The sequence below is a fragment of the Halyomorpha halys genome, unplaced genomic scaffold, assembly GCF_000696795.3.
Source record: "Halyomorpha halys isolate HHAL.00 unplaced genomic scaffold, Hhal_1.1 Scaffold397.1, whole genome shotgun sequence".
NCBI lineage: Eukaryota > Metazoa > Arthropoda > Insecta > Hemiptera > Pentatomidae > Halyomorpha > Halyomorpha halys.
The window spans coordinates 216,534-242,802 of record NW_027115275.1 but is presented as its reverse complement, the minus strand read 5'-3'; the positions used below and the strand labels follow the sequence as shown (position 1 = coordinate 242,802).

General features: G+C 29.3%; 2 protein-coding genes across 7 annotated transcripts in view; one reads left to right on the top strand and one right to left on the bottom strand.

Moving 5' to 3' along the window:
- The window catches only part of htt (huntingtin), a 41,145-nt gene extending 25,319 nt beyond the window's left edge, over positions 1-15,826 (bottom strand). The window contains exons 1-19 of the mRNA XM_014422965.2: positions 15,655-15,826; positions 10,580-10,763; positions 10,020-10,144; positions 9,740-9,893; positions 8,600-8,741; positions 8,339-8,520; positions 7,942-8,134; positions 6,838-7,026; positions 6,303-6,439; positions 6,013-6,223; positions 5,744-5,931; positions 4,396-4,551; positions 4,161-4,321; positions 3,970-4,076; positions 2,465-2,571; positions 978-1,075; positions 751-869; positions 298-353; positions 55-220 (exon numbers count right to left, since the gene is read on the bottom strand). Of these exons, the coding sequence (XP_014278451.1) occupies positions 55-220; positions 298-353; positions 751-869; positions 978-1,075; positions 2,465-2,571; positions 3,970-4,076; positions 4,161-4,321; positions 4,396-4,551; positions 5,744-5,931; positions 6,013-6,223; positions 6,303-6,439; positions 6,838-7,026; positions 7,942-8,134; positions 8,339-8,520; positions 8,600-8,741; positions 9,740-9,893; positions 10,020-10,144; positions 10,580-10,763; positions 15,655-15,743 (2,764 nt within the window). The 5' untranslated portion in view covers positions 15,744-15,826. The remainder of the gene's footprint in view (positions 1-54; positions 221-297; positions 354-750; positions 870-977; positions 1,076-2,464; positions 2,572-3,969; positions 4,077-4,160; positions 4,322-4,395; positions 4,552-5,743; positions 5,932-6,012; positions 6,224-6,302; positions 6,440-6,837; positions 7,027-7,941; positions 8,135-8,338; positions 8,521-8,599; positions 8,742-9,739; positions 9,894-10,019; positions 10,145-10,579; positions 10,764-15,654) is intronic.
- Positions 15,827-19,010: 3,184 nt separating this feature from the next.
- The window catches only part of LOC106682227 (glutathione synthetase), a 21,433-nt gene continuing 14,174 nt past the window's right edge, over positions 19,011-26,269 (top strand). Inside the window, exons 1-5 of one of the 6 annotated variants that reach the window (XR_010844799.1) lie at positions 19,011-19,063; positions 19,128-19,297; positions 20,298-20,481; positions 22,400-22,475; positions 25,829-25,956. Coding sequence is in view for 5 of the 6 variants with exons in the window: in XM_014422962.3 (XP_014278448.1) it covers positions 19,201-19,297; positions 20,298-20,481; positions 22,400-22,475; positions 25,829-25,956 (485 nt within the window). In the remaining variant the exon portion in view is untranslated. The other 5 variants (XM_014422961.3, XM_014422962.3, XM_067052362.1 and 2 more) reach the window with 5 other exon arrangements.

Below are 26,269 nucleotides of genomic sequence, written 5' to 3'. Positions count from 1 at the left end.
ACTAAGAGAATATTTATTTAATGATCAAGGTAAATAAATAAACAGAACCATTACCAGGAATAAGCGGAAGTTTTGAAGGAGAGTTAGGTCTAGGAGGCTGTCTTTTTTTGAGAGGCGACGACAACAAATTACGCGGTTGAACGTTATCTTCTACTACATTTACAAATATACTCATCAGCCTCATCAAATGGATCAAGAGTTCATCAATTGAAGCCATTAGCTGTAATAAAAGATTTTTTTTAACACAAAAAATAAAAAAAATAGAACTAAAATATTAACTATAAGGAAGCTTTATACCTTAGACTTCTCCGGTAATTGGTCATTTCGCTGTTTCAAATGATGATGCAACAGACCTAGAGAAAAAAATCATTGAACTAATAAAATTACAATTAACATAAATAAATGTGTGAAATTAATGATAAATAGTTCATTGAACATTTAAAAACATTCAGTTTTCTTTGATATTAATCATGATTATGTGTCTCTCAATTATTTCTTAGTCCATGAGCTGAACACATTTTTAGTGGGTGAAAATCGATAATTTTTTTATTTATTTTTTTAGAACAAAGTAGAATTTTTCGAGCAGAATCATTCCTTTCTTATAGGTTAATAAAGTATTTTCGTTAATTTTGATGGTATCTAAATGTTTAAAAATGTAAAAAAAATATGATATGTTCTATAAAAGTGATTTCTATTCCAATTTATTAATTATAAAGATTGTTTTTTAAAATTAAAAACTATAATATATACCTGTGAATAGATTGGAAGCTAATTTTAAGAGCCACTGATGACATTCTAAATCAAGAGAAATATAGGAATTTGTAAGTAATGTTACAACAAGAGAAAAAACACCGCCTGGAGTTGAGGGTCTGAAAAAAATATATACATATATGTATATTGATAAACATAAAGATAGACCGGAACATAAACAAATTATAATTAAAACTGCAACCAGAACAATAGGGAACATAACATACTCTTTTTCAGTTGAGTTTCCCCGACACTGCCATGAATCTGGATACAAAGAGGGTGTGTACTCTTCTGATAAGTTGCAAAGAGCCTCAATACATCCATACTTAAATGAAAAATATAAAAGAAAACATCAACTGCTAGTAATCATAATTTTTTATTTTTTAATATAAATCGTAATCATTTTAGAGAAGTTTTTTCATACTATACTGAACACAAACAATAGTAGCTTCATATTATAATACTTTTTAGTGTATTTTAAATATGAGGGATAGTCCCAAAAGTATGGACAAGTAATCCCAACATTCTAATGATATTTCATTAACTCAATACTTGTTCAAAAAGTTTGATGATTTCATCTTTTTTGGTAGAACTTCAGTTCATTTACGATACATTTTTGTGGAATCCATTTTTTTTTTTTTTTAAAAGACCATTTAATTCACTATGTGTTTGTAATTGATGAAGGGATTACACATTAGGTAGAAACTATGAGCTTGTAACAAAGCAACAATTTGTTATGCCTACTGCTAGTTTTTATATATATATATTATTTTTTTTATATATTATTAGTTTTTATATACACACACACGCATGTATATATATATTACATAATAAATTTACTAATTTGGTTGAATAGTTTTTAATTCCACTTTTCATTAATGTAAAATATGTCAATAACAATAACTAGTCAATTTATGCAAAATAAATTATTAAATGTATTTTTCCCTACAAACTAAATATACAAATCATTATTTTATTCAATGTACACACAGTGCAATCTTGATGGTCCAAAATTCATACATCTTACACAGATATGGCAACTAAGGAAAGAACATTTTCACTTATAATGGATAGGAAAAGCAAAAAGTAGAGGTCATTATTTTATCGCAAATACTCATTAATTACCATTGAACAATCCCATGGCAATTATATTTTCTTAATAAATAAGTGGTAATAAAATTAATTTAGCTTTGCATCATTTCCACCATAATTCCATATTTTATATTGTTTAAATACGACCCTCAGTAGTTGGAATATTTGATAATACAGCGACTTTTTGGTCCCATAAATTTATTACATTAGCAAAATTTAATTTATTTTTTGGAATTCTATTTGAGATGCAGAAACCTAACTATGTAGATCAGAGGTCAACTATTGTAACATATAGAGAGTTTTCCAGGACAGCAAAAAGAAGTTCCAGATCTCAATGTATTGCTTATTGTAGATGAAGGTTGATCAGGACACTTGAGAGCTTTTGCACTTGTTATAATACTTAATAAAATAATTAATGTAATGCAAATAGAATAATTAAATAAAAATATTCAAAATTTGACTTATAATAGTTTATCTCAAATGTACAAAATTGATGTTGTGTCTTAGTACCAATGTAATATTTCCTTTATTTTTTAATATCAATATGGAAAACACTACAGATACTTAAATAAATATTTAATCATAATAGCTAAATAAAAAATATTTACACAAAATTACATACTGATAGATTTTTAGATGAAGAAGCCATCAAAGTTTCTACTAATACATCAACTACTCTCGAAAGAGTGTTTTCCTCAATAATGGTACCGGCCAGAGATTTTTTTCCACCTAAAATTTAAATTCACAAAATTTATAAAAATATATTTTAACTAAAATAGTTACTTTAATCAAAGATCGGATACAGTAGAATCCCGATACATGTAATTCATAAATTCCAATAATACAGATTTGCTTAGCTCATGAATATCTCTCTTTGATTTGATTCATATTAAAATAATACAATCTCGTCTCCTTGATCAATTTTATGGTTTTTTGTCTTCCAAGAAATACAGAAATGTCTAATAATTTGAATTTCTAAATAAAAAATATGGTTGTTCTGCTTTGGTAAAAAAAAAAAGAAAAGTACAGTGAGTGACAGGCAATTGTTTCTATGAATTGCGGTTTGATTATAATTATTTTTCTATCCTTTAGCAATCTACAGTAGAATAGAAATACACTCTTAGCTCCTATATTGATATTTGTTTGAAGTCGGACTTGAAAATGGAAAATGTTACTTTTTATTATTAATTGAGATCAGTCAGCCATGTTGATGATGTATATCGCTTGCAAACACAGCCTCTAAACAGCTCTCTCTACACCAGATTTTAATATAATTAAAACATTTATGGCAATTTTTTTTCAAGCAAATATGTAACTAATATAGAAATGGAAAGGAACTTAAAACCTTATTGAAAATATGATAAAGTGTTGGTGACAGTGCTGTAAAAATTGTTTTTGGGCTTGTAGGTTTACAAAGGTGAAACAATCGTCAACAGTCATTAAACATTTAGATGATTTTAACTTTTCTCTCACATAGGACTGCTATTCTCATATTGAACAAACGCCAATAATTCTGAGCAGATTTTGTCCAATTTGACGATGGCTTAATAATAGTGGTAGTACTGATTGATGAGGAAATTATGATCGAGTTTGGAAATGTTAATGAAGAAGGCGATGAAAAAGAAGCTAATGAGCGGACAACCAGTCCTAAATCGCTAAACAATATATGTATGCAATAATGTGCGTCATATCTTACTATAATTGAATTTTGAGAGTGGATTGAAATATATAATACTCTTGAATGCACGTGACAAAGCCATCGACAAGAATTATCTTCTATGATTGTACCAAAAGAGAATAACCAATTTATGTTTTTAAAATTAAATTTAGTTCTATCAATGGGTAGATACTTCACATGTTTGTATCATGTCACTATCTCACCTATAGCAAATTTACTTGTTGTATATATGTTATACAGTTTTAAATAACAATAAATAAATAATTAAAAAAAAAAAAAATTAAATTTAAATATTTTGTTGTGCTAATTATATTAGTAAATCTGTGCTTAATATATGTACTCCTGATAATTAGAATCACAATAATTTAAAAATATTTCAATAATCCATAATTAATCCTTAATGAAAATAAGAGTAATCAGAATTCTACTGTTTATCTATCAAAGATTACCTCTAATAAGAATATCAGAAAACATCATAGAAACCAATTCAACACCTCTAGCAACAACAACATCATCGGTTCCGTAATCTACTGGGAAGTATAAATTCTTAACAATCCTTCAACAAAAGAAATATTAAATTATACATACATTAAAAAATGCCCAGAATAATTCATCAGATTATAAAGAAACAAATACTTACTTCATGATCCCTTCACAAGCTGTTTTTCTTACTCTGTTATCTTCATCAGACAAGAAATCTCGGATCAAAATATTAAATACTTTGGACTGATAGATTGTGTTTCCAGTCATGAAGTATACACACTGATAAGGTAAAGAGCAGAACAGCTCAATGAGATGTACCTGGAAAAAATAAAGAAAGTCAGAAGAGAAGATTCTTATCTTATAAAAACAATATTAATCTTTAAAGAACAAACCTTGACAAGCCAATAAGGATTTTTTGTAACTGCCAAAAGCTTATTCAAAATAGGTGTAACCAAAGCATAATAAGAGCTTTCCATGATAACAGGCAAACATAATAATAAAGCCATAAGAGAGTGCCGGACGCAAACGGAAGATTCATCTTGAATACCCTAGAGTAAAATGACAATAATTTGAATAATTTGCAAATAAAATGCCATTAAATGTATGATATCATATCCAAAATGCAATGCTAACATAACTCAAAAATCTAACCAATCAGAAAATGAATTACAAATCATTTCTATTTTCTATTTAAACTCATTTTTGCTACAAGACATAAATGACGAGTACAAAATTATTAAACAACATCTAATAGTTTAGTTGGATTATATAAAAAAATGAGTTTAGTAAATATAAAATAACAAATCTGATCCATGCATCATAAAGCTTTGATATAGATGAAATTCATCCTTGTACATTTCTAAAGAGCAATTTCTTCATTATTCTGGATAGAAATACGTTCTCTTATTTTATTTCATATAAAGGTAAGTAAAATTAAAATCGGACTACTGTCATAACAACCGTGGAAACCAGTTATATCTATTTTAGTTAATTATCAAATTTTTTCATATTTTATATTTACTCATTACTTATTACTGTTCAAAAGAACAGATAGCTATTGATTTCAATAATTTTAAAACAAAATTAAAGTTTAAGAGACAGTTTTTTGAAAATTCAGCATATAAGCACCATACTATTTCTATGAGGAAAACGCCTAGCTGAGATTAATTATGAGAAATAAACGTTTTGTGAATATATTTATGCAAATATCATGAAAACTGCAATTCTTATAAAGATAATCATTATAAGCTAATTTATGGGGCGTTCGACTAGCTTCAATAAAAGTGCTACAAGACATCGGTACATCTAATAGTTCCTAAGATAAAGTTTTTAAATACTGTTGTTTTCCAAATAATGAAAAATCAAGATTTTATGAATTCATTTCAGGAAAAATTTGATGTGCCGATATAAAGTAATACATAATAATTATCTTCATAGGAGTAGCAGTTTCAAGATATTCGTCAAAATGTTGATTTCTCTAATAATGTTGATTCTACCATTTTAAATACATTTATGTTTTATTTTCCAGCAATGCCTTGTCTAGTAGTTATTATTCTCTAACACCAGTTCATTAACCTTGAAATAAAGGCAGTTATGTACCCAATAGAAATATACAAAAAGGATAGTTTCCAGAAAAAAAAATTTTCAGAAAAGAAAATATGGGGATAAAAAGAATAAATAAGATAGAAATAGGGAGAAACCTATATTGAGCCATGTTCTCAAAATTGGAACAAATCTTACTGTAAACAGAATATCCATCAGCTTCTCTATTGATACGACTTTATCAAGATTTTCTGCAAAGTGTGCCTCAAACAGTGCCTGATTAAATAAAGACTGTATCAAATGAGCAATTAATAGCCTGCAATATCCTCTCAGTTGTTGGTCAGAATCTTCAGCAAAACTAATTATGTCACAGATATGCGAAAATCCTGAAAACCAACGGATGATAAACTTGAAGGAAAATTATAAGTAATCTAGGAGAAGGAACATTATATATCAAAATAAGATACCTTTAGGTGTGGAAAGACCATTCTTATCAACAGACTGGAAGAAGACAGAGGGTTGCAGCCTAAGAACTTGACTAAGGCACATGAGAGCGAGGGAACGTACCGATACCCTGGAGTTACCACATTCAGGTATCAGGAAGCGAGTTACAAGCCTCCGAGCCGTGAATAACAAAGGAGACTGGCTTCCATCTGTCAATTCGCCGATATCCCAAGTCTGAGAATAAAATTACCAAAATAAATTAATCTGACAATTTAAAATGGTTTCTTATCAATAAAATAAATATATGTTTCACCATTGGTTGAATTGAATTTAAAGGAGGAGATGGCGATTCACGGGCTAGATAAATATCAGGCTCAGATGACTGAAACGGAAGAGATTTCATAAAAGATCCTAATTCATCGCTCATTACAGAATCTCCATCAGGATAATCTGAAAAAACAAAAAATATCAGAAATTTAAAACAAAGAAGCCTCCATTATCGAAGTTTTCAATGTTAAAAAACTAATTACAACAATAATAATAATTATTAAAACAATAATTATTCTTTCTTATAGATACAATACCAATTATAATAATTGGGTGAAAGTCACTAATATGAAAATCAAAAATACAATTTTTTTTTTTTTTTACGAATGTTTTTTTTCTTACAAAAAAGGTATTTCAGGAAACATTTACTTAAATTTTAAACAGAATTCAACAAAACATAAACTAATTTATAAAAATGTAGTTGGTATCAAATAATTTCACAGAAAAAATTACATAAGAATTCAAAGAAATTTGCCATTTCATAAATAAATTATAGAGGGAGAGTGCTTATCTGATCATACCTTGATACACATCAGTAGAACTGCTCATAGGTCTGTCCTTATCCAACACTAAGTGATTGATCTGATTTTCATTGTTCGAACCATCATTGAACCAAGTTCCTAAATCTTCTTGATGTAATGAAAAATCTTCGGATTCGAACAGAGACATGTCCTCAGAAATAGGAACTGTTGTTGCAACGCTTATATCACCTTTAAGATTAATATTTAGTAAAAAAAATTATTTTGACATAAAAAAAAATTATTAATTCTAAAAAAAAAAAAAAAGCATAATTGTTTGTGTGTTAGATTCTGATAATTCCTGTCTAAGGAGATATTACAACAATTAAACAATTAAGTAGTCTAGCCGGTAAAATAAACCCTGTGGACTATTTGATTACTTATAAAGTGAGAGAAAATAAATTATGCATTGTACAAATAAAAAAACCTCTAATACTTGATAACTTGCATATAAATAAAAGGAATGTGGTGTTATATGACATCAAAAATAAAAATATTATAAATGATAGATTAGATTTCATATAAACAAATTTAGAAATGCATCTGATAATTTAAATGATACAGCCCACTAATACCAAAACTACCAGGCCAAATAATCAAAAGGAATCAGTGCCGGGCTTTTGGTTGAAGGCATTAAACCCTGTACACTCTCAAATTGTGTTTTTATTCATTAAAATACATATTTTTAACACACTTATTTACTTACAGTTTCTTGTTTGTAAAGATGATTTTTTCATTATTTATTTAATTTAAAATTTCCCCTTCATTTTATTTAAGAAGTTATTGTAGGTCCATTAGTAGTATATTTTAATATTGTAGCTGTCTTATAGGTAATTTTATGAGTTTTTTATTGCACATTACATACATACACGGCATATTCTAACAGTTCTAACAGAATACAGATGTGAGCTGTGGCGATTACTTAAAAATTTATTTTGGCTATTAGTCATATTATATGACCTATGTGATTACCATGAGCTAATTGTATTTAAATATATAACATGTACACTATTCTGCTAACATCTAGAGATATTACTTCAATGAGAGAATTGAATTATATTTACAAATTGCACTATATGTAACATTACACACTATCAATCAACTTACTAAGAGTTCTAGTGGACAATTTCCAATTAATATTAGAAGAATGAATACGGGATCTTGTAAGACCCTGCTGGTTAAAGAGGATTGGTAATAAAAGAGCTGGTGGAGTTGTCAGAAGTTCGTTCAATGTTTCTAAAGCTGCAGTAACAATATTGTGATCTTCATGCTGTGTCAAATGGAGACACAATTCAAACACCTGCAAAATAGCAAGGAATAACAATTATGAAATTCTAATCAATGATCATGTTTAATTTTTAATATATACACTGCCAATAATTTCAATACAACCTAAGTCACAACTTAAAGAAAGCTATTGTGTACTACCTCAAATTTTAAAATGACCTAAGTGTAAAATATATTAGTACGACCATTAGTGAAAAAATTACAAAACTACAGTAACCTGAATTAATGAATCTATAGCAAGAATTGGTTCTTTCTTCTCTTTCCTTTTTTGCCCAAAACTACCACGGAGGCCTGTCTCAGTGTTTTTTCCATCCAAATGTCCAAACAATCCCCTGATACAATTCAAAACGCCAAGAATCATGAATACGTTTTGGTCCTCTTTAATAGGAATTACAGTTTCTGAAATACATCATTTTAATTAAAGTAGGACAAGACATTTTTAAAAAATATAATTCAATATAAATTTCATTATCAATACCTAATAATGTGTTGATAGTATGAACGATAAAAAGCTGAGATTTATGACAGTTCAAACAAACAGCTAAAATACTAGTAGCAGCCGTTCGTCGGAAAACAGCATTTTCACTCTCTATATTTTTCAAAAATACTTGAAGAAGATCCTGAAATATATATTTTTTCTTATATATAAACAAATGTAGTATTTTTTAAACATTACAATAAAAGAAAAAAGGAAATCACAGTGTCAATATTATTATATTGGAAAAAACAATATTGATCATATGCTAACTATTGGTTCGAAACGTGATGTAGATAATAATACCAGCCGTGCAACAACTATAGTTCCAAGATATCTTCCTAGGTTATTCTCGGGCATTATAAGAGAGACAAAACTTTGATAGTATGTGACTGAACTTTGACATCTGAGTGGGTGATGAGACCACATTTAGGGATAATTGTAGAGGGCTGTTTGTAACCACAGTAGTTGAGGCATTGTCTTGGCACCCTCTAACTACAAATCCGGCATGTGAGCGTACATTTTTATTTCATGGTTGTCTCACAGAATGAAAACTTGATCTTCCCACCATTATTAGCATAGATTGGGTTAACTGTAGATAAATCCTCCCCTCCTCCACATGTTGAAAAAAACAAGGAAGGGGTTTGTTTTTGAAAAAAAACCTATATCAAACATTTAAATCTAATGATTTAGATTTTAATTAATCTATTTAGAACATCCTGAGCTCTTAAATCTTTTTTATGTATACCGTTTGTTGAAAAATATGAAAGTATCCCATGAAAATGAGAAATGTTTGACAATCAAAACAATTTCTAATTGAGATACAAATAACTTTTAAGTTTTTAATCTGCATATTTAGATGAAAATAGTGGAAGTTTAAGTGGTCTTTTAGGAAATTGTGAACTACAAATGATGGCTACGAAAGTCTACTATTTTTTAAAATGAAAATTAGTTAAAATATAATATAATTTGACTAAACTCATAAACATTTAAAAAATATTTGTTTTTGGTATCCTTAATATATTCCAGTGTGAGGCTCAAATTTTTTTTTTTTAATGTTTACTTGTTTATAAAAATAAAGTTAAAAATTGTATAATAAGCTTGAATGTGTACATTTTAAGGAGATGATAAAGAAATTTTTACCTTAACATCATTGTCTGTCATGAAACAACCGAGAGTAACTAAAATTTTTGAAAGTGATGAAGCCAATGTTTCCAGGACTGATTCTTCTTTCCTTTGGGCTATTTTCAAAATACAAGGCACCAAATTTTGGATATATACCTTCCTTTTGTTAGGTCTAGAAACAAATAAATCTGATGAAATGACAAGATGTTAAACATTCAAAACATATAATTAGTTGTATAACTAGAAAACAATCAAACAAAAAAAAAATTCAATTTTGATTATCTAAAACAATTTTTACCTAATGGTGTGAGCTAATTCTGCAAATTTTACAAGTGCTGCTCTAAGAGATCTCGCTTTTCTATTCCTCTTTATCTCTACATGTAATTCTAAATTAACCTTACCTACATGTCCATCCATTAATGTCTACAAACAAAAATTTAATTTTTAGTCATTAACATACAGGGAAATTAAGTTGTAAATGATTCAGGTAACATAAAACAATTATTAAAGTCCTAACATAGACATAAATATAAGTAAAAATGCTACTTGTACAAGTGTTAAATATTTTCTAATACATATATCAGAGTATCATGAATTTAAATAACCATGATCAGTAATAGTGAAAACAAAACAAATAGATCCAGGTTAATAAATAATAAAATAAATACATCCTAAATTAAATCGATGTTCATTCAAAGCAGAATCAACAAAAAGTAATTATTATAGCAATATTGTGAAAAATACTATATTTATTTATTAAATTTATTATTATAACAGTAACATATAAATTTTTCTTAAAAAGTACTAATGATAATTACACCCTAATATAATGCAAATAATGATTAACATTTTACTTACTCGAATGATTCTGTTCAAACATTCATCAGCTACCATTCTTACATTAGAGTCGGAATCATCACAAAGATAAAACAAGGATTCCATAGCATACGAAAGATGCGGAGTAAAATTAGTTGTAGCTCTAGTTTCAGGGGAACATAATAGATCAGCGAGTGAAATGGCCAGAGTAACTTTCTCTTTGCTCCTGTCACAAAAATAATGTATTATAAAATAAAATAATTAATAATATTAAACAGAAAAAATATTAAAAAATAAAATAAACCAATTCTTTTATCAATACCACAATTAATGTAAGAGTTGAATAGTAGTTAATGTAAGAGTATTAGGTACAAACATAAGGTAGGTATATCCTCTCAAGTACTAAGCATTCACAAACATAATCCACAAATAACAAAACATAAATATAATAATTGTAGGAAGGATCGAGTGGCGGTCAAGAGAGGTTCAGAAACAGCATACAAATTATTTATTAGTAACTGACAGAGTACTGAACCAATGACCCTTATTTATAATACTGTTTGTAATGGTACAGTTTTTTTTTTTGTATTCATAGTTTTTAAGGCTTATACTTCACTATGCACAACAGTGACAGACTAAGCATAACTTACAATGCAGCTGTTGGATGGCATCTATAATCATTAAGCAGTCTTTGTACTTCATCCAGGAGTTTCTGGATCAAGCCACATTGGCTTGGTGCCACCATAATAAGACTACATCCAGGACCATTGGTTTAATGGCTATGAAATTTAAACAATAGACGATTCTAGGTTTAAGCCATCAGGTTTGGCCTACTGCTCTTTTAAACACCCAAAGGTTGAGTGCTTAGTTAAATGTTTCACCTCTCTACTCAGGTTTCTCTGGGTCCAGTTTAGTTTGGGCAATCTGGTTTTCCCTTTTTCTTCTTTGCGAAGACACAGACATTTACCTGGATAAGGTTGATGTTAAGACCATAGTCCTTTCACCAACACATCAGCATGTCCGTTGATTTTTGAACATCAGAAAGTAGGTAAGTGTACTTTTCGCAATCAGGATAGTATTTAGCACACCTTGGACGTTCTCCATATAATTGCAATATAACCAAGTGCTACTGAAGTGTTCTTATCATGTAATCTTACCACTTAAGTGTTCACTTTATGTTCTTATGTTCACTGATAGATCTTTTTACAGAGGAGCAGGAAAAATACCATCAGTGTCAGATGCTTTAAATGGTGACTATACGTTAATTGGTCATTCAATTTTGCCGATGGCAATAATTGTCTTATATAGAGAGAATCTGATAAAGAGAGATCAAAATTTAGTTTTTTATTTATAGAGGTCTAAATATTTGTAAAAATGCATATTTTATTTACTTTTATTTTTTAAAACAATACAAAACTTGTGGCTCAAAAAATCAGTTATATTGGTTTGTTTTTGAGTGCTACAAGCTTTAAAATGTTTCTTGATGGTACATATTTGATCAAATAAGCCAACATTATCAATTTTTGAAATCTCAAAATATTTATATAAGGTTTACAATCCTTTCTTCAGCATAATTTGTCAGCAGCTGTTAATGGATTACATATTTGTTTCAACATATACTCAAATTGTATTCACTTGTTTATTGTACCAAACCTCATAGAACAAAAAAACAAAGCATGTGCAGAAAAAATTCAAATATTTGTAAACAATTGAGTGTAAAACAGTTCAAATCCGATAAATTATTGTACTTATACAGTCACAGATATTATACAAAGACCCAGATATCATATAAAGTCACAATTGAGATAACACTGCTGTATTGCCAGCAAACCTAGCTATGGAGGTATGTGTGGACTGAATGATGATAACATAGAAGTTGAACAGAATGGGAGAAAGAACTGAACCTTGTGGATTTGTATGAGGGTAGAATTTGTATCATTTATTCTAACCGAAAATGTTCTGCCATTGAGGAATGAGCTCAGAAGCGTCAGATAAGTACTTTGAAGTGTCCACCCACTTTAGGTTGTATAGGAGACCTTGATGCCAGACCTTATCGAATGCTTGTTGGAAATCCAAGAACGTTAGCAGGGAGTGCTTCTTCAATTCAAAACCGCTAATTATAAATTCTGATAGTCTTCCCAGTTGTTGAGAAGTGGAATGACTATATTGAAAACCAAATTGAAAATCCGGAATAACCTCGATGCATTGAAAAAAAGAAGACAGATGCTTTTTTTATAACTGATTCCAGCAATTTTCCAAGAATGGATAACAAACTGAGGGTCTATAGTTGCTGATTAATTTAGTGTTTTTACCAGGGTTGTGAATTACTATAAGTTCAGCTGTTTTCCAAATAGAAGTAAAATATCCAGTATGCAGGTAACTGTTAAAAATTGAAGTTATGAAAACAATAGCTTTCCTGGGTAACACTTTAATTGCTAGGACTGGGATCAAATCATTTCCACTTTTCTTCATTTTAATCCTTTCAATCAGTTCTTGGATTTCTTTTAGGGTCGAATATTTAGGTGGAGCTGAACTGTTATGAGAGGGAGACTTAAATACTCTTCATTGTCTAAATTTAGACTTCTTTCACGTTCTGTATTAGAGAACGTTTTCTCAAAGAAATTAGCAAACTTTCAGCTTTTTTGGTGTCGCTGGCGATGAATTCATCATTTTCTACAGTAGACACCACATAGCCTTCTACAGTGATTGGTCCTTTAGGGCTAAATCTTCTACATATCTTTCATATTTAATATATACCCCATCGTCCAGATCTTTTTTTGTTTTATGTTTGAGGTGGTTCCATTTCTTTTTCTGAACAGGGTTTCTAGTGTTCGTCCACTGTCTCCTCGCTAAATTTGAATAAGATTCATCTTTCTCACTCTTTTTAATCTGCTTTTCCTCTGGAGTATTAAAGTGCTACGTGCCTGTCACCATGTAAACAAAGGATTGATTAGCTGGAAGTAGTTTTATTAGATATAATTTCCTCATTCAATTTTAATAGGTAAGTTTTTAAGGATTTTTTTTTTAATTGATAGTCTAATAAAGCATTCACTTCATTCTTTCTTTTTTTCATTTTTAAATGGTAAAATAGATATTTTCGTTAGAAAGATCTAGTGATAAATATAAATTTGTAATTCCCTCTGCTGAATTGCAATCTGTGAGATAGGATGTCACTAGATTTCATTTACTAATTATTTTCAAGTAATTAATCCAGCTTAATTGTTAAAAATTTCTCTTTCTCTCTATGCCTTTTCTGTACAAACATAAGAGAAATATCTCAAAGTACATAATGAGAGCAAATTAAAATAAATAACTTTAGGAAAGCTAAATGTCACAGTTTTGGATCAGATAAACACTTTATTACAGCAGTAATCCCCTTATCTATAGCTAAATAAAAAAGGTAATCCCTAACAGTCATGTTATCATTCCTTCGCAGGCTATGTAATTATATCACATCAACAATGTCTTTATTTATTTTTAATATAAATAAATAATGATCATGATGAGCTGCTGGAGCCTGTATTTTAATCAAAATCAATTAACAATGATCGTAGAATATTTAGGAAATGTTATTTGAACATTCAATTTCATAAAAAAAAAAATTACTTATTTGACCTTGTTTTCAGAAAATCAATTGTGTATAATTGTAACTAATATAGTACTCGAGTTAGTAAATTAGTCACAAGACAGGGGTGCAAATGGATATCAATAATAATATGATTCACTTTCATAATTCTACAATATAATTTTAACATTTAAGTAACTATAATTTTATTAACACAACAAATTAATAAACATCATATCATTCTATACAAAAGCGATTAAAATATTTCAATAAAAGTCAGATAGTCCGGGTGCAGTCAAAGAAAAAACTCAAATAGTTATAAAAATATTTAATCAGAGCCTGAGATTAAATAGTTTTATGACTATTTGAATTTTTTCTTTGACTGCACCCAGACCATCTTCCTTTTATAATCAACGATCTTCTAAAAATATTTCAGAGTGTATCCAGGTCAACAAGTTAGTTTTTTGAGAAGGAACATTTTAACACAATTACGCATGTATGATTTATGATCTATTTAAAACTACTAATAAATCAAAGAAAGTACATTGTATTGATATATATATGAATTATAAACTAGTCAGATCATACAATTCAACATGAAAAACAAAACCATACGTTTTACATTTTATTATTTAAAGCTTTTATTTTGCCCCCAACAATGAAAACCATCTTCAAGGCTGGAGAAAAAAAAAAAGCTTATGTCCCAAATTTAATATAAGTAATAGATAGTCAACAATATGGATAAATGTAAATATATAAAGTTAATTTGACAGAAACATTTGTCTTTCATGTAAATTAGACTAAACGATTTATAATCCACATAGAATTACAATTGGTAAGCTGGACAATGTAATTAAATAATTATTGTAGAAATAGAAGACCTAATATCTTCTATACTTCTTTTTAAAAATATATAAATAAATAAAGCTTGATAAGAATCTAACAAATGATACCAACTAAATCTAAAATTAGGTAAGTCAATATTTACAAAAGGATTTGTGTTTATTAAATAATCACATCATATTTTTTTAATGCTTCTACATATTCAAATCCAGAGAATAAAACAAACATAAACTTATTAATATTGAAAATTACAGAAAAGAAAGGGAATCGTCAGATAGTGTAATTCATTAGTGTACCTGATGGACACAGTTAATAGCCAAATGTATATGTATAAATAATTAAATTCAAGATTATTAAAGACAAATATGTTTTAAACCTACTATTTATTGAATACTATTTGATCGGATAATTCATAAAAGCCAAAAATAAATTAAGTGCCAAAATTAGAACAAAGAAATAAACTGCTCCACAAATATATATGTTTCAAGTATACTAGAACTGTATATTCAATAAATAAATTTTGGGTATCATGTCAAATAAATTTAAAAACAATACTGTAAGATCAAACACATTTTATATATACGATTTTATTTTAATATGAGGATATATTTAATAAAGTCCTTCCTTGAAAATGCAGCTAATTATAATAAATTAATTAACAGCTAATAAATGAAACAAGAAAACACAGAAATATATTTCTGTTGCTTACTTAGCATAGTTTTCTTCTGGGGTTTGATTCGAGTTACGAAGAGTCTTAAGAGCCTCTAAGGCCTTGGTTAGTTTCTCTAATGTAGCCATAATGGGGACACTTCAAACAGACATTACATTTTAAAGTTAAACACTAAAATTAAACGACACCACTATTTGGACATCAGTCAGCTGATAACGTAGTCATGGAGCATCGATAAGAAAAAAACCAACGAGGTAGAGTAGAGAAAATGGAAAATATTGTATATAGATGACAGACCGTATGTGAATTTGAAAGGGATGGTCGAAGCTGCGGTCAAGAAGAATGAAAATAGTTTTCAACTATTTATTCATTGCCAACGTTTCGACCAACAATGTAACTATTCATCAGGCCTGTTGATGTATATAACAATGAACAAAGTAACTTTAAATTTGAATTCAAGGATCAAATTGGAGGAAATTTTAATGCTCAGTTTTGATAGAGTTCGGACTGTTGCCCGAACAGCTTAACACGAAATCAACATCATATTTCTGTTGGAAGTTTTTTGTCTAACCTTTTTGTTCACGAATTAGTTTCCATTAAGATTTTATGCTGGTACATCACCCTTAATATCAGGCCTTTTCACGCCCGAAGAAATCTCTAGCCAAAACTTGATTATGAAAATTAATTCAAAATGGATTCAACCAACTGCTCAGAAGTCAGAGAGTGACACACACATATACTAGTGGATCAAATAATGCTTCCACTATTTTGGAAATTAAAACTATATTATTATTTCAATATTTCTTCTTAGAGTCTCTTGTCTATCCTTTATACTTTTGAGCGCAACTAAGGGCGAGTAACCTTTAGCCGGCTCTGCCCTTTCGCTAGGATCTGAAGTGAATACATTTAGAACTTGCTATCTCCCTCGAGTATAAGAAAATAGTCTACAGAGAGTGATTACCATCCTACACGGACAAACACCCTTAAAAGTGGCCATCCTCAACACAACAGTAGGCAAATAACCAACAGAGTGCAAATTGCATCTTATGGAGATTTAAGGCGCATATCCTACATTTCTATTAGGTCAGCAAGAATTTTTAGATTTGTTACTTCAACATCCTTTCACCTTCAGAGAACAAAACAATATCAGATTAGCAGTAAAAATTAAAAACTATTTTCAAACAGGTATTTTCACAAAATTACTTTTTTATTTTTAATTAATTACTCGATTTTTTAAAAATTATTTAACACTTTAAAAACAAATTTGATCCTTTTTTCTCAACTTTATTCATTACAAACCTTCCAACGTTTCGACCCTCAGGTCGTTCTCAAGGATAAAAGGAAAAAGGATCAAATTTGTTTTTAAATAAACTAAACCACTCTCAAACAAGAATATATTAATAAAAATTAATCTATTATTTAACACTTTATTGAAAAATCGTCATATAGCATAATTGGTGCATTAAATTTGGAAATCTTGTCATCCTCAACACGACAGCATGCGAATACCCTGTGGAGTGCAATTTACATCTTGCGGGGATTTTAAGGCTCATCCCCTTAAAAATGACGGATCGTATGAAGCTAGTATTGAGTAATACCTCTGTAGATCAGTGCTGCCGATTTACTCGACCAAAAAATACCCGCTTAGTGCCTTGAAAATACCCGCCACTTTACCCGGTCTTGGAGAATATAACTGTAACTGAAAGATTGTTACAGTTATGATTGTTTTGTAACATTAGCTCTGACATGATAGTTGATAGTATAAGTGATAAAATAAAGCAACTGTCACGTAAACTATCACATGTGTATGCCTTGACTGTGAACTATCGTGCAGTTTCCGTTATTGCTATCAAAGTCGCTGCCAATATCATGATGTAACTGTTTGATAGTTACAGTTATGACCATATTGCCAAACTGTGTCTTATGTGATAGTTGATAGTACAAATAATGTCAGTGGACTAACATTCATGTTAACTGTCAAACGTTAACCATAACTGTCATATGCATACCCCCACCCTGGCCCCAATAATGATTTCACCCCGGGTCTCAAATATAAATCCGACCTTGGTCCCACAAACAAATCCGCCCAAGGCCCAAAAATTATATTCATCCCAGGCTTTAAAAATAAATCAATCCCGGGTTCCAAATGGTGTAGGTACGCCTATATCTTAAAATTCAATATCTAAGGAAAAATAATAACTTGTTAGTAATAGAAAAGTGTCTAATGGTTAACCTAAAAAAACTAGTGGAAGGACTAGTGCAACATTGCACTAGAACACCTATATATAACGTAAATCCATTTTCCCAAATACCCGACAATAGCCCGCTAAGTTGAAAAATACCCGAGAATCGGGTAAATACTCGCGATAGCCCTGCTGTAGATAATTATTTAAAATAATAATTAAAACATATGTTTTAGTTAACATATGATCGAATAAATTGATGTATTACAATATGGAGTGTGGTTCAATAAAGAATGGTGTTGAAGTTTAATTAAAAAATAAATGTTTTATTTTGGAAAACAAAATCCATACTTTGGCGACAACTTTGTTTGAAAAATGCTAAGGATATTTATAGTGCTCTCGAAGATCAGTGTGATTGTAACTATTATAAATAGCAGAGTTTCTTCAACACTGAAGTCTTATTAAATTGTCACATAAAAATGGAGGTAGAACTTGGCTTGTAAATTTACAAATGTGCCCGGAGAAATTTTCTTGCTTTGAAGTTTCAGATTCCTCTATTTTGCGGCAGGTGTCATAGCAACCTTGTCTCCTCTTAAATAGGATATGTGTAAATAATACCGTCGGTATTGAGAATCGGTATTTCATCTTCAGATTAATTTATTCAGTTTTTTTTTGTACTAGCATTGTGTAGTGATTTATGTGATGTTAAATTTATGTTTGAAATATAGTTTTTTTTTATGGATAAATCAAGTCATTTTTTCCCTTTAGCCAGAGAAATTGTTCAGCTTGTTTAGAAAAACAAAAATAAATGAAACTTTTCCGTTTGAGTTTATTATTTACGAAAAATAAGAGACATAAACTGTGACATAAACGATATCTTCATTTTAATTAGTGAAAGAATTAGGCGTATTCATCTTAACCGGATCGTGTTGATAAAGTAACTAAAGACTAGTGATTCTACGTTCTTTGTTCCATAGGATAAGAAAAATTAATTTTTAAGGAGTTAAAAATGAATGCTTGATAATAAGATTTCTAAAAAGGAAAATTATAAACTTTGGCAGAAGTAGTTCTGCTGTAAACAATGTTGAAAATCATGTCTCAAAATTTATTACCCGATTTATGAGAAATATAATTGCGAATGTATATTAATGACATATATGAACTCTTACAGAGTAGAGGGAAAATTTCCCATGAAAGCTTAAACCAATCATTTTTCTAGGTGCTAACTTGTTACAACTTTGAGATCAATAATGACGTTATGTTGTGTAAGTACAATGACCTCTTTGTTCTTTTGTAAACAGATCTCCCTCTACTTTTAATTCATATCAGTTGCAGATCTGCTATCACTGGCTCTTCTAAATTCTTAGTAGTTTTATTTTTGGCATATTTTAAATTGATTGAAATGGATTACTCCGAATTAGTGAATAAAGTAGAAGGGTTTGATGAAAATGAACTGGCTAGTTTTGTATCTAAAGTTAAAGATTGGGCACTTATGCATGGTAAGTTAAATGTAATTAGTGAATTATGTAATAGTTAATTGTTCCTCATAGACAAACTATTCAAGAGTTGCCAGCTAAGTTACAAGGACAAGTAATGTGTGAGGGTTGCACACATTGTTTCATATTTTAATACTCTTTAGATTAAATTTATACTTGTTTTATCCTTAAGATAAGTTAGAAAAGTTAGTGTGGACTGTGGAACTGATAAGGAAATGAGGAAATGTGAAAAATAAACTATATATTGGATAAGGAAAACTTAATATGAACGATTAATGTTATGTATATGATTATAATAAACTGGTGTTTTTAAAAACAGTATTTAATTTTGATGAAACATAACTATTATTACATACAAAGAATCTTAATTATTTAACGGTAGCAATACTTTATTGTATAAAACAATTTTTGGATATTATTATTCATTAACATTAAAAAATAACCTATTCAACAATTTTTTTTTTTTTAAATGCAAAGAATTTATTGCAAAAAAAAAATGTGTTACCAACCAACCTTAAGTGAGTAGCTGCTTTAATAAAAAATAAAAATAGTTAATTTTTTTAAAGGAAAAAAGTTAATTTATGTCGCACTTACACAGCAGTGGTTGAAAATTGGGTTACATCATTCTGAGAGGAGTTATTTGCCATGGTATGAGATAATGGGTGGAGCATTGTTTTGTTGCAATCAAATCTATGATTAAAGGATAAGGTGTGTTTGAAGAGATAATTGTAAAGCAGTGGACTTCCAAGGGTAAATAGAATATTATGTTGCATGATATGATCTTTGAAGATCTTTTAGGTTTCCTAAATCTTATGGGCGAGTGTAAAGGTTGGAAAGATTTTTTTTTAGGGTTTAGAAAAATATTTAATTATTTTAAATATTGCAATTTAATTGAATACAATTAAAAAATAAAATAGAAGTATTTGTATTGTATGTATTATTTTTATCACCTTACAGTAAACCATATACATATATGTCATGAGTTAATTGTTTGTTTTTTCAGGGATTGGTATGAGGTCCAAGAATAATTTTGATGAAAGTTCATTAGTTGTCGCACCATTCACTCTCCTTCCTTCTCCTATTACAAAGGATTGTTTTGAGAGAGCTATTAGAGCTCAAAAATTATTAAACAAGCTGTTACATCGACTCGCTTATGATTCAGAGTTTCTTGATTATGCCTTAGCTAGGTAATTTTTTATATTTGCTTATTATATAGTTAAACATATCATGGGTGGAATAATTATTATGGACAGTCCTGTATTATTAAAATATTGATATGACATGACATCTTATATGATATGACATCTTGTGATGTAAAATATTTTCTGCCAACCATTAATTTAACCAAGATCTCTATTCAAATCTGTCTTTTTTAGGTAATAATAATTGATGAAAATAATTTAATATCTAAAATTAATGAAATCACCGGCATCCTCACAGAAGTTAGAGCAGTAATCTTTCTGCCAATTTTCCCCACACATCATCAAATTAACTTTCAAGTAAAGAGAAAAAGGAATCACAGACATAAAATAACCAGTCAGACATTTATACAATGTACAAGGATATAAGAGTTTGGATTTTATTTATTTCTTGGCACTCAGGTCCTGCAAGAACCTGGGCTTCTCTTGTAATCGTTATCCACTCTCTCATATCCCGGGCAAGCATCTGCTGTCTTCTAATGTTCATCTTTTTCAAAGTCTCTTCCATTTCGTCCAGCCACCTCAAGTATGGTCTTCTACCAGGTTGGTTGAGTAAATGTTTTTGGACTCATTACCTGGCATATGTGTTACATGACCTAGCCATTTTATTTGGCTCCCTCTCACAATTGACATCAAATCTGTTTTTTGTACATTGACACAACTCCTTGTTAGTGCAGATTTTCCATTGTTCATGTTTATATGCTGGGCCATAGATCCTGCCCAAAATGCATCTCTCCCATACCTACAACGTGTTTTCTGATGTCTTGGATAACACCCAGGTATTAGAACCACAGGTGACGACAGGTCTTATGAATCTCTCGTACACTAGATCCTGTAAGACCTTTATAATTCAGAATTTCTCATGGGAAAGTAGCATCTATTCCTGGCAACTTTTCTTGCTTTCAGTTCCTCCGCTATTTCATTATTCTAGTGCCACCAAGATACATCCGAATTGCTGTTATTGTATACTCTAAAGCTATGTTTAACAGAGTAGGAGATAAGAGATCTTGCCTTAGCACATCTCTCTCTGATCTTGAAGTCCTCTGACAGCTAACTATAAACATACTACAGTTTAGGGGCATTCCTCTCAAAGCGACAATCTTTGTTGGAATTCCTAATTTCACCTTTGTTTTCAGTAATTCTTCCCTGTTTATACCATTGTATATCTGTATAAAATATATAAAAATGTGGTATAGGTTTATTTGATATTCTTATGTTTTTTCCAAATTTGCCTCATTGAGAAAATATGCTACATGGTGATCTACCTTGTCTAAAACCACACTGGTATTGACTTAAGACCTTCTCGGAACAATACTGGACTTTTTATCCAGCTGAATTGTAAAAACTTTATAGAATGAACTTAGCAAGGATATGCCTTCATAATTATTGCAGATCATTTTCTCCCCTTTTTTAAAAAATGGAACATGTTATGGTAGTAGTTCATTCTTTTGGGATCTGTTTTGTAATCCAGATCAGAGTTTGAATTAATAACCTATAATTCCTTACGTAACCTATGCAAAGTGTCACCCAAGTCTTTAGCTATATTTTTGAAAGTAAAAGTAGACCTCAAAAGCAACTAAAAATTCTTACAGGGTCCGATTCTCTACAGGAAATGAGGAAATTGATATTTAGTGTTTTCTTGAATAAGTCATATCTTTTATTTAATGAGTAGCAATAATTAAAAAACTATAAGCAGAACAGTGAACTCAACATTTTTTTCCCAAGATATGTTGAAATTGTCTTTGTTAAAACCATTTGAAGGAGGCTTTCAATGGCTAAATAACAAAAAGTTTTGCTTGTATTCTGAATTATTCTTGATTTTTTTTTTTAATAACCCTATTTTTTGTGATAATTAATAATTCAATATGAACTACCTTGCTGATATGTTCAATTTGTTTTGTCATAGTGTTTTGGAACATGATGAATTCACAAGGAAACTATATGAAATTTACACGGAAATAAGAAAAACTGAGCCAGTCCAGGTTTTAAAATCATTTATTTTTTGTATTTTGAATTAATAATGAAAATGGAAGTGCCCAGAAATGGACTAATTAAGTGTTTTATTCTTTTTGATACTTCTTATTCTTCTACTACCTAGAAGCAGTAGAAGAATTAGAAATAAGATATAGTCCGTTGAGCTTTAAATATAAAGCAAAAGTTTTTTGCTTGTTTTCTAAATTTATACAAAAGAATTAATACATTTAATAAATTATCCATTAGTTAATTTAATTTTCTCTGCACTTCCAAAATTATAATTTTTAATAAATAGTTTGACTCAACTAAATGTTATAACATAAATTTATTTCATTTAATGTTTATATTTAAAAAAAAAAAAAAATCAGTGGCATATTCAAGTCGTGTTAGTTACAAACAACTTATAATTTAAATTTTTTGTGCATTAATGAAGGAGTCAGACCTTTTATTCATTTTTTATTTTGTTATTATTATTTTTAAAGAAACTAGATTTAAATAAATGGCAAAAACAAGATCAAATCATTATGACTGATATTTAGAATTTTCGAGTATATGGCTCAATAAATACTTCTTAACACTAACTCCTTCCAGTCTCGAGTTATCATATATTGTTGTTTATCATCATTGTTTTTATCTGCTTCTTAAACTATACGTTTTCATTGTTTACTAAATTTTTTTAAATAAAAAAAAATTAAAAAACCTTTTTAGCATGTAAACAATGTTATTGAAAGTGTGTAAAATAAAAGAATATATAAATAAATAAATTCATGTACCTAAAAAAATAAATTTAATTTGAGGGAGTGTAAATTAAATTTTTTCTAGTTATGATGTATTTAACAAGCCATAAAGAATTAAGGGTTTATTCTTCTCTTATGTATATCTTATTGTTTTTGCCAATATAATTTTTATGTATTTTTTAATTGAACATCATTCAAAGTATTAGAGCTGGACAGAAAAAATAAATTATTGGATTTTTATCTTATTCCTTTATTTATGCTAGTTGCTAATTGGCATTTCAAAAAATTACAATCAACTTTTGCTACACTGCAAGAGGTGTTATGTCATAACTTGTTACTTTTTTCATGTACTGAAGAGGGTATCACTTGTCGTAGTAAGGAATGATTTAATGTTCGTAAATAACGGCATTAAGCAAGTCGAAATGAACACCATTGCTTCAGGTTTTGGCCATTTGGGGCCTTCTTCGAACAAATTGCACAGGTTTTATATCTATTGAATGTTATTTGTTTTTGAGAACTGTAATATTGGAGCATTGTAAATATTCTTAACACAATTAATATAAATATATATTTCTAACAGTAAAACTCTTATGAGGTACAATGATTGTTAATTTACTTCTTTTTTTTTCTAATTGTTGTGATTATATTTTGAATAGTAAATTTGATGTTCTCATTAATAATACTTTATTGAGAGTTATTATGACACATAAGTGACTTACATTCATTTGTTGTTTGTTCTGTTTGTGTTATAAGTTAAAATTATGTTCATAAATCTTTAAAGCTTAAAATCTATTTTCTTCAAATTAGTATAGATATGAAACTTACTCAGAATATTTGTTATATTATAGAGAATTCAAAACTAAATCTAAAAACTTTAGTTTGAAAATTACAAATCATAAAAGTACTTCTTGTTTGTGTACCTTCCTATGTAACTTATGTTCCTTGGAAGATGTAACACCATCAAAAATAATGTTTTGATGGAACCATGATCCATAATTATTACATTTATAATTACATGCAACTTATATAAGATGTATTATAATTAAGGAGACTTTTAATCCATCCCTTAACTATAATATGAGGAGAATATGGTCAGGGGTGCGGTTAGTAATAATAAACACAAATAAGTTTTAATTGATTTTTGATAAAACTATATCAACAATGAATAAACTTAATTAAAAACTATTATTTATTAAGTTTATTATTTTATTACAATATAATTTCCTGATGGTGAAGTATTAGATGTACTGGAAAGTTCTGTCCTTACAGGTTAGAACTAGTTTTAATAAGTATGTGTATATTCATTTGAAGCATATTTGTTTTCTCTCTTTTTATTGCTGAATGTTTACATACTAACCTAGCGAGTGGACAAAAACGAAGATAATTCATGTTAGAACAGGATTGTGTACCCATGGCTACTGATTAAATTCCTTTATCATAAGTGTTTAGTAGATTTACAGTTTCTGATGGAACATGCAAAAGATGGTCTGAAAAAATTGATAGTGGTTTAGACTTTTCCGTCAAGATCATGTTTGAGCAAAATCTTTTTTAGACGTCAGATATTGTAGAAAGGCTTGATTCAACTTGATAAACCATTTCAGACCATATTCGGAGACTGGGATTGGTGTGAAAATATTCGAGATGTGTGCCACATGAGTGAAGTGATAATAATTTGTACGATTGAGTCATCATATGCACATTTCTTCTTGCATGGAACAAAATCAAACCCGATTTAGCCTGTGATAACTAGAGATGAAGTATTGATTACCTGTGAAAACATCTTAAGAAAAAAAGGCATAGTGTGAACACAAAAAACCTGTCCCCTCCACTCTAAACTAAAGTTGAGCCTATGTAACAGAAAGTTGTGTATATGGTGGGATTTTCGAGGACCAATACATTTTGAGTTGTTAAAACTAAAAAAAAAGAAGCTAAATTAAAAAAAAAGGTACAGTCAGCAATCCATAAAAAGAGGCTGGCTATGTTCAGTAGGAAGAACATCATATTACTTTATGATAATGCCAGGCCACATTCTTTGGGGACTTTTCAGAAACTCGCAGAGCTAGGCTGAGAAATTCTGTTGCATCTACCATACTCCCTGTTCCTAGCACTCTCCGATTATCACGTGTTCTTTCCTTTTTTTGCTGGGCCAGAATTTCTAGAAGGAAGAAGATATGAGACAAGCACTGGTTCAGTTTTTAGCCTCTAGGGATAATGCTTTTAATGGGATATACAACTTACTAGCACTAAGTCATAAATAATGATAAGCAATTATATTATTCAATAAAGTTTATCAAGGTAGAAAATTTTTTTTGTTTTGTTCTAAAAATGGACACAACTTTCCAATAGACCTAATATATCTCTAGAGGTTGAATCTGAGTATCTTATCTTACTTGGTTGTGAGTGTTTAAATACATTTAAGGGAGTTTTACCTGATTTTAATTAGTACGAATGATTTAGCAGTACGAATAGGTTTCCCCAAAATACTGGCTTCTAGAATTTTCATTTTAACTTTAATATTTATTTATTTATAATAACTGGTCCTGTGTGTGAGGTCTGTTTTTGTTTTCTTACAAGACAGACTAAATGAATTTCTTCAATTCGCGCAGCAAAAATACCATTTTTAGAGGATATCATGCGGCCTTTTCCGTTGTGACTACTTTCTGCATTGTGACGGCTCCTTAAAACAAGTTGAAATGAATACTATTTCTTCAAGTATGTCCGGACTAATTCAAAGCCTTGGAAATGCCCACAGGTATGTAATGATTTAGATGTTTTGCCACTCATTCATCCACCTGCTTGTTATGATTATGTATTTATATGTTGTTTAATGTGCATCAATATTATGCTGGTTAATAATTTTTCTTCTTTCAAGTTGTTTGTTTGAACTAACATTTAATTAATTGCATGAATATTTAAAAATATGTATTGTTTTCTGTTAAAAAATTATTGTTTGATTTTGCCTGATTCTTCACAAAGATTTATGAACATTGTAGTTAGGGGTAATATATTACATTTGTCAAGAAAAACAGTTTTCATAGTTAAAAATATTTGAAATGTTTCTGGTC